The sequence below is a fragment of the Ooceraea biroi genome, chromosome 1 (genome assembly GCF_003672135.1).
Source record: "Ooceraea biroi isolate clonal line C1 chromosome 1, Obir_v5.4, whole genome shotgun sequence".
NCBI lineage: Eukaryota > Metazoa > Arthropoda > Insecta > Hymenoptera > Formicidae > Ooceraea > Ooceraea biroi.
Window position 1 is genome coordinate 23,287,045 of NC_039506.1, and position 10,066 is coordinate 23,297,110.

General features: G+C 33.6%; 2 protein-coding genes across 2 annotated transcripts; both read left to right on the forward strand.

The window, feature by feature from the left end:
* The first annotated feature begins 616 nt into the window (after positions 1 to 616).
* Positions 617 to 3,645, forward strand: LOC105283443. The gene is made up of 2 exons (XM_011346202.3): positions 617 to 912; positions 1,566 to 3,645. Exons 1-2 carry the CDS (start codon positions 855 to 857, stop codon positions 3,110 to 3,112), a joined length of 1,605 nt encoding a protein of 534 aa, XP_011344504.1. The 5' UTR covers positions 617 to 854; the 3' UTR covers positions 3,113 to 3,645.
* Positions 3,646 to 5,211: 1,566 nt separating this feature from the next.
* On the forward strand, positions 5,212 to 8,651 carry LOC105283442. The gene is made up of 2 exons (XM_011346200.3): positions 5,212 to 5,714; positions 6,208 to 8,651. The coding sequence occupies exons 1-2, from the start codon at positions 5,648 to 5,650 to the stop codon at positions 7,752 to 7,754; spliced, it is 1,614 nt and encodes a 537-aa protein (XP_011344502.1). The 5' UTR covers positions 5,212 to 5,647; the 3' UTR covers positions 7,755 to 8,651.
* The last annotated feature ends 1,415 nt before the right edge of the window (positions 8,652 to 10,066 follow it).

Here is a 10,066-nt window from a genome sequence, read left to right on the forward strand (position 1 = left end):
ATGTATTGGATGTATTAATAGATGTTATTGATGTAATAGATGTATGATGCGTTATATAATTTTGATTGATTTGATATTATTTATATTCTATTAGTTTTATTTCCAACAAATCCAAGAAGTTCTTGGATTTGTTTACTTCGATTAAAAACTATAAAATCAAATGTATATTTGACGTGTTAATCGATATATGATAATTATAATATAATTTCGATGTTAATCTTTTTTATACCTTGTTACTTTAATATTATCTACTTTTATATTTAAAGTTTTTCATAAACATTAGACTAAAATATGTGATATCGTTATATGTACATCTCACTTATAAATATATAAATAGTCGCGATGAAATATATCAAATGCCAGTTTGAATTAATGTCTTTGAATACGTGTATTTCAATCATGAAATTATTAAATTTTTAATTTCGATTTATAACATGTTTTTGTATTATAAACCACAACACATAAAGTATTACAATATATTTTACTGCCAACTAATTTCTCCTGCTAATGGTCTAAAAGAATAATACAGAAGTCTTCCAAAGCAAAACATCGTCCAAGCTACTGACATTGAACAACGATACATACCTGTGTTTATGTTTACAGAAATTCCTATAGTTTGCCGAAAACAAGGTCTCATTACATGTTAGGCAAGCGAAACGTAAGGAGTGTAGGAAAATCAGATCTGAACAGTGCTTAATTGTATTTGGCCTCATCGAAACGATTAACATCAAAGTTTATATATTAGAATTCTCCGTTTGCTATTTATTCACGTTATAAAATTAATAACACACCATAGGAAAAGGCAATTTGGCGACCTGATACGAGCAGCTATTCTTACCTAAAAGAAGCAAAAAATGTATAAGTACATGGAGGAGTATCGACAGAACCTAGCGTCAGAGTTACTAAATTCTGGTAAGATATAAAAATTGTGTATCTAATACATTCACTGCCACTCGCATATTAGATGCCACTAGCGTATTAGATTTTCCATTCACACAAACTGCCCAGTAAACACAAAGTAACAGTAATATACATGTTATGTTATAATTTTCCATTCATTAATATAAATACAACATAACATACGTGTTATGTAACAATTACATTGTTGAGTGGGAAATTATAACATAACATGTATATTACTGTTACTTTGTGTTTACTGGGTGGATTAATAAGATTAACCGTAATATACATACATCACTATAATCATTTCGGAAGTCTTAATAAATAAAAACATTAAGTGGTTTAGAAATACATTTTTTGCGTTATGGTTTCCTCTTATTATGCAACAGTCTTTATCTCACAAATGTAACTGTGTGTTATAATATTATTTACTTGTGAACAATGCCACGCTTGTCTAAAAATCCACTTTAATAAACAAGAGTAAAATATATTACTCTTCATGTGTTTTAACACATGTATTGTATGACGAGCAGAAGTGACCTACATGTACGTGTAAGCGACAAGTTTACTGACGGTCATCGATGATGTAACCATCAAAGTAGCCAATGTGTTACAAATAAACTATACAGCGTCAATTAAAGTCTACTTTTAATGTTATTTTGCAGAAGTGAGAAGATTGCCTTCGGATATGCAGGGTATCGACATTACTGATGAATTCCAGAAAGTGTTAGAAGCAACACATGACGAAGCGATTGCGCAGAAAGAAACACATCGTGAAGTGACAAACAGTTCGGTGAAAACAATGAAACACAAGTTAAGTGTTTTATTTGAAAAGATAAAAGGTAAAATTAGCTCAACAGAGACAAGCTTCGACGACATTATAAGCCTTGCAACATCTTACTGTAACATGGGTATTGTGTACAAGGACGGTACAACAGAAGAGGACTTAGTCAATGGTCAGAGCTATTTGAAGAAATGTCTAGACTTATTAAACGGAAAAGAATTGGATCCTAGAGCTATTTTGCTTATTATGAGAGCATCTGTGCAACTGGATCGTGTTTTCTGTCAACTCAATGAAGCAGAAAAATGTTGTTCATTCTCACATAAAGCGATCGGTTTCTATCTCGAATACACAAAGCAGGGTAGTGAATTTCCTGCGCCCATCGTTTCACGCCTCTCGGTTAATCTTGATATTGAAGAAGCGTGCTCAAACACAATGCTTTCTTTGGTGACATTGTGTTCAGAACTTTTATATCATATAAACAACTGTGAGTGCGATACCTGGGATGTAGAAACTCTTGTAAAACCTATGCATAACTTTTTCATGAACCAATGGATAGAGGCAACAGCGAATCCGGTAACAAAAGGTTATGCTTGGGCTTCTGCCACAGTAGACTTTTCTCGTTTTTTCATAAATCAGTTGCGCTTAAGTGATACTAGGAATTATCTCGCTGCTGCAGAATATATCTTAGATGCATATAAAGAGGAAGTAAAGAAGTATGTGTCTGGGAATTTTTCTACTCCGGCTTTTCTCAATATACTAGAGTGTGTTGCTACAAGATGGAGCATTTTTGGTAATAAGGTTTTGCTTTGTTCGAAATATAACTTGTTTAACGTGTTTAAAAATGTCAAAGTTAGCAGAGTAGGTAATTACAAATCAACGCCTTCTGTCGAGTTACCTACAAAATCATTAATATTCACGGACTTGGAGGTTGATATAGAACATATTGTCAGTAAAATTCCTCTTAATGTGTCAAATCTCGATGATGTTGTTGTAGTTTGCGATCATATTATGAAATGGTTTGAAATGTTTAAAACACACGTATCTACAGAAATTTATAATTCCTCTTTTATGGTAAGAACATTATGTTTAATAGAAGTAGGCAACTACTTGACGTACTTTGAGGCAGACAAAGTCGAACAGATGAAATGTCATAAAGAGCGAATAGAGTTTTTAATAAATGAGCATAATTTTATCAGTTCTAAAGACAAAAATGTATTTGGTATACTCCATCTACATTGTAATTTTCAACTAATGCTTACGTATGGCAAACTTCTAGACATGATACTAGAGGATGCCGAAATCACTGAAAAACGATTTGAGGACGTAGAAAAGGAAGTACATAACTATGTGCAAAGTAGTGCAGAATATTCTAAAAAGTACTTAGAAGAGTTGGATTTTCTATTTAGCGATTGCGAAAAGCAAGATTAACGTGGAACATGATCCAGTTCTCATAAATGCGATTGTATCAATGTTTGTTATGACTACAGAAAAACTTTTTATAAATCAAAACTTCTGTTTCTTATAAATTTGACAAGCATGTACAGAAATGTTCAGATATGAGTAATGAATATATAATGTAGAACATAATATCTGTTATATCATGCATAATATTATATTATATACTATATGCGCAACATATTGCGCAATGCTGTACAATAGATATGTGTTACATGTTAAATGTAATATAGTATTATATGTATAGGGAACGAAAAACTCACATTTTTATACAATTTTCGACACAACAAAAGCTTTTGCGAAAATGGACTCTTCTTGTATTTGTTTACTTAAAAATGTAAAATCGCTTTTTTTATTTTGCCTATTAACAATTTTGTAAAACTATGCTAATTTTATTGTATAGTAGTTGGTCTTTCTCTATAGATTCTATTACGTAGCACATAACATATTCCGCATAAAAAACGTAAAAGAAGTTTAAATATATGTTAAATAAACTTTTATATGGATATATTGGGTCGTCCGGAAAGTTCGTGCCGATTTTGAAGGAAAATTCAAAGGCAACATTTTTTTATGTCGATAAATATTTATTGACTTATGTATGCACCGTTTTGTTTCACAACCTTTGTCCATCTTTCACGCAACTGGAAGATTTCATTCTCCCAGAACTTCTTAGGTTTCTCGGCGAAAAACTCCTCAAGGTGGTTTTTTATGTCGATCAAAGAGTTGAAGTTCTTGCCGCTAAGAGAATTTTGCAAAGACCTAAATAAGTGAAAGTCTGAAGGTGCAATGTCTGGTGAATACGGTGGGTGAGGTAGCACATCCCAGCCAAACTCCAACAATTTTTGTCGGGTAGTCAAAGAAACATGAGGTCTGGCATTGTCCTGATGGAACACGACGCCCTTCCTATTGGCTAATTCTGGACGTTTTTCCTGAATCGCTGTCTTTAATTCGTCTAGTTGCGAGCAGTACTTATCTGCATTTATCGTTTGGTTGTGTGGTAGGAGCTCATAATATAGGATTCCTTTCCAATCCCACCAGACACAGAGCATGACTTTTTTTGGATGAAGGCCAGCTTTCGGAGTGGTTAATGCTGGTTCATTTCGCTTACCCCAGGATCTTTTTCGTTCTACATTGTTGTAAATCATCCATTTTTCGTCACCCGTCACTAATTGCTTCAAAAATGGTACGTTTTCGTTGCGCTTGTACAGCGAGTCGCAGATGGAAATGCGATCCATTAAATTTTTTTCGGCCAAATTATGCGGAACCCATATATCATAGCGACTTACATAACCAAGCTCGTGGACAGTGGTTTTCGATATTTTCAGTATCTCTGCTAATTCACGTGTCGTGTAGCGCGGGTTATTCTCGATCAGTGTCTTGATTTGGTCATCATCAGTAGTAGAGGGTCTGCCGAGCGTTCTTGGTCTTTAAGGTTAAAATCACCAGCTCTAAACTTAGCGAACCACTTACGTACGGTTCTTTCAGCTAAAGCGCCTTCTCCGTAAACAGAACATACCGAATTTGTTGCTTGTGAGGCATTTTTGCCTTTCCGGTAATAGAAAAGCATCAAGTGTCTAAAATATTCTTTGTTTTCTTCCATCTTCAAAAGAGTACAAAACTGACACGAATCAATTTATCTAAAACAACTTTTTTCCTAAAGATGCGTTGAAATGTCACCTTTAAGCATATGTATATAAATCGTATGTTTTCAATAACATTGATATATTCAGACATGTTCCAACGCCATCTATTAAAATTCGGCACGAACTTTCCGGACGACCCAATACATTAGATAGTTACATTGATCGCGCGTGTACTAAGAATATATATATTTTATGTATTAATCAATATATGGTAATCATAATATAGTTTTTATTGATTTAATATTACTTATAACTTGTTGTTTTAATTCTCCTGTGTTATATTTTAATGTTTTTATAACCATTAGACTGAAAGATGTAATATCTTCAAATATACACCTTACTTATAAATAGTCGCGGCGATATATCAACTGCGAGTTTGAATTAATGACTTTCGAAATATATTTCATTGATTAAATCATTAAACTTTGAGTTTCGATTTATAATATTTTTGTATTAGAAATAACAGCACGTAAAGTATTACAATATATTTTGCTCCTAATTTCTCCAAATAATGGTCTAAAAGAATAATAATACAGCAGTCTTCTAAACCAAAACATCGTCCAAGGTACAAGACATTGAACAATGACACATACCTGTGTCTATGTTTACAGAAATTTCTATAGCTCGCAGAAAACAAGTTCTCATTACACGTTAGACAAGCAAAACGTAAGGACTGGAGGGAAATCAAATCTGATCAGTGTTTTAAATTAATTGACCGTATCTCTCTCTCTCTCGTAGATTGTGGCATTGTAGTTTACATTTTAGAATTCTCCATTGCTATTTGTTCACGTTAATAACAGATCATACTAAAAGGCAATTTAGCGAGTCGATACGAGGAGCTTTTTTTACAACTTGAGAAGAAAAAATGTATAAATACATGGAGGCTTGTAGAGAGAATCTAGCTTCAAAGTTACGGACATCTGTAAATCCTGGTATGTATAAAATTTGCGTATCTAATTCATTCACTGCTACTCGCATATTAGATAATTTTCCGCTCATACTAACTAGAGTAAACGGATTAACCATAATATATATTCATATAGTCATTTGGGAAGTCTTAAGAAATAAAAACATTAAGTTGCATTTAGATGTACATTTTTTGTTATTAATTTTTTGAGCTATTAGGTTTCCCCTTATTATTCAGCAGTTTTTATCTCACAAATAAGTAACAGCGTGTTATAATATTATTCACGAATTTACGAACAGTACCACGCTTGTAGTTTGAACATTCACTTTAAAAAACAAGAGAGAAATATATTGCTATTCATGTGCTTTAACACATGTATTGTATGTCGGGCAGAAGTAACTTTCATGGTATAAACAAGTTTCCTGAGAGTCACCGGTATAATGACCATCAAATCAGTGAATGTGTTACAAATAGGCTATACAGCATCAATATAAGAATGTTTTAATGTTATCTTCCAGAAGCGAGACCTATCTTGAACGTGAAGAATATGGGCATTAGTAATGACTTCCTGAAAGCGTTAGAATTATCATATAACGCAGCGACGTTGCGGAAACGTAATAAACAACCTCAAGAGACAAGTAATGCGGTGACTATAATAGAAGAGAAATTAAGTGTTTTATTTAAGAAGGTAAAAGGTAAAACCGACTCAACAGAGACAAGCTTCAACGATATTATAAGCCTTGCAACATCTTACTGTAACATGGGTATTGCGTACAAAGACTTTACGTCAAAAACCAAATTAGTGGTGGCTCGCAGTCATTTAAAGAAATGTTTAGAATTATTAAATGGAAAAGAATTGGATCGTAGAGCTATTTTAATAATTATGAGAGCATCTGTGCAACTGGAACATGTTTTCCGTCAACTCAATGAAGCAGAAAACTGTTGTTTATTCTCACATAAAGCGATCGGTTTCTATCTCGAATACACAAGTCAGGGAAGTGAGTTTCCTGCGCCTATTGTTTCACGTTTCTCGGTTAATCTTGATATTGAAGATAAAGTGTGGCCAAATACAATGTTGTCTTTGGTAACGTTATATTCGGAACTTTTACCCCACATCGAGAAGTGTGAGCGCGACAAGTGGGATCCAGAAACTCTTGTAAAACCTATACATAATTTTTTCATGAATCAGTGGTCAGATGCGTTAGCGAGTCGAAGAAAAGGCTGTGCGTGGGCTTTTGCGACACTTGACTTTTCGAACTATTTCACACGACACTTCCGCTTGCTAGATACTTTAAATTATCTCTATGCTATAGACTATATCTTAGATACATATAGAGAGCACGTATGTAATATTTCCACTGCGACAGTCTCTTCTATTATTGATTTTGTCGATTTGGAGGGGCGTTTTGCTATAGAATGGGGCCTGTTTTGTAAACATTGTTTGTTTGTTTGGAAATCTAAATTGTTTTTTAGGAACAATGGCAAAGGTCGTAGGGCAAATAAATCGAAATCAAAGACTTCTATCGAGTCCGTGTTTTCTACGACATTAATATACACGAACGTGAAGGAACATGTAAAAAATGATGTTAGTGAGTTACCTGTTAGTGTACAAAATCTCACTGATGTTCTTACATTTTACGGGTATTGCACGCAATATTTTAAGAAGGCTAAACAGTATTTTGCTATAACAAACGATAAAAATCAGATTGCAGTGATATATTCACTGGAAATCGACGCAGCGAAATACATACCGTACTTTATACCAGACAGAGACAAACAGCTGCAATATTATAAACAGCGAATAGGATGTTTTACACACATGAAGAGTTCGATCAAATCTGTAGACTTAAATATTTATGATATAATCTTCATAAAGAAGAAGTTTGAACTGATACGTATTTATGGCATTATTCTAGACATGATATTAGAGGACGCCGAAGTCACTGAAAAACGATTTGAGGACATAGACACAGAAGTGCCTAACTATATGAAAAATAGTGTAGAATGTATTAAAATGTATGTAGAAATGTTGGATAAGTTAGTACTACTCGGAAAAAAAGAATAATATAGGAAACGATCCATTTCTCAAAACCGCGTTTATGTATCAATGATTATTATATTATATTATTATAGCTAAAGAAGAATTATTTAGAGATCACTGGAAAACGATTTGTGAACATATAAGACGGGAGTGCATGACTATGTGAAAGTATATGAAGTAGTATAGAATGTGTTAGAAATGTACACTTGGAACAGTCGTATGTTATGTTCGAACTATTTGAAAAGAAAATTTATCATGGGACATGATCTAGTTTTAAAAACATGAACTGGTCAAAGAAAAATTACTTGGTATCACAAATTCTATTGCTTACTATTTTGTCGAACATGTGCTGAAATATGATTTTCTAATACATGACGTATAGAACATAGTACATTATAATATGCGTGATATTATATGGCATATTGTTTATTGTGCAGTACGGTATATATGTATAATATATATATGCAATACATATGTATGCGTTATATATATATATATATACCCACATAAAACGAAAACCTCCATTGGACGTCCAATGGACGTCTGTCATGGAGGTTCAGACCATCCAGTGGACGTCCTTTAGACATCCAATGGACAGCCACTAGAAATCCATAGTTCCGCTTTGCGCACGTCCAATGGACCTCCATTAGACATCTTCACAGACGTCCATGGGACGTCGATTGGACGTTTTGTGGATCATTAATAGAGGGTTCACGGAGCCTCAGTGGACAACTAACCGACGTTCCGTGGATCATTAATGGACGGTTCATGGAGCATCGATGGACGTCTATTAGATGTTCCGTGGATCATTAATGGAAGCTTCATGGAACCTCGATGCCACGAAACGTCGATTAGTCGTCCATCGAGGCTCTATGAACCTTCCATTAATGGTCCATGGGACGTACATTAATCGTCCACCGAGGTTCCGTAAATTTTCTATTATTAATGATCCACGGTACGTCTAATAGACGTCTTTAAAGACGTCTAAAGGCAGGAGCACAGACTTTTGCATAAGCGCATAAAAAGATGCATAAGAAATTTGATTGGTCTATAAGCATGTGCATAAGGAAATGGACCAATCAAATTCCTTATGCATCTGTTTATGCGCTTATGCAAAAGTTTGTGCTCCTGCCTTAATGCAGATCCACTGGACGTGCAAGGCGGAACTATGGATTTCTAGTAGCCGTCTAATGGATGTCTAGTGGATCTCTACTGGATGTTCCGAATCTCCATGACATACGTCTAATGGACGTCCATTACAGATTTTCGGTGGATGTAAATTTATGTAAGAATAACTTCAATTATATACATATATTATTAATAATTAAAAATAAATTCTATAATATTGTGAATTTCTAAATGTTAAACAAAATTAGCTGAAAAATTGTAATTAATAATGAAACTTAAATATTAATTTATTGGAAATACTCTATATGTTTAATAAATCTATTATACATCCATAATGGATGTCTAATGGACATCTGCAATGGATTTGTAGAGGACATCTATTATGGAGATAGGATGGACCTCTAATGGACGTCTATCTGACTTCCATTATGGAGATATATATCCCATGGAGCTATGGAGGTTTCATGGACATCCACTGGATGCTAATTTCTATGTGGGTATACATGCATATATAATATACTTTTATGTAATACAATATTGTATGTAAAAAATGTAAAACCTTTCACATATTTACATCATTTTTGACGCAATGAAAGGTTTCAAGAAAATGTATTTTTATATTCGATTTGTTTAGTTAAATTTAAAACTATAAAATCGTTTTCTTCTTTTAGTTTGACTATTACTAACTGTGTAAGCCTGTACTTTTTTATTGTATATTAGTTTAAAATAACTTAAAAGATATTTAAATGTATCAAATAAAACTTACATAAGGTTATACATTACATTAGTTGCACAGATCGCACGTGTACTAATTTGTAAGACTATTTATATGTATTTGATGTATTAATAGATGTAATTGATGTAATAGATGTATGATGCATTATATAATTTTGATTGATTTGATATTATTTATAATCTACTAGTTTTATTTCTCAATTTTATATTTAAATTTCATGAACCTTACCCAGTCAGCCAAACCTGCGAAGAACAGACATTGGCAAAATCTGTTCGACAAAATATGTGAGCAGAGAGGCCACAGATTGGGTACAAAATCCACCCAGGAAGCACACTGTCAGCAGTATGCCGACAGATTGGCAGCAGATATGAAGCAGAATAATGCAACAGATTCGGTACCATCTGTGTCCGCATTAAGCTTGTGTTCTGCCAGCAGATCCTGCTTATAACATGATCTGACAGCAGATTGGCGG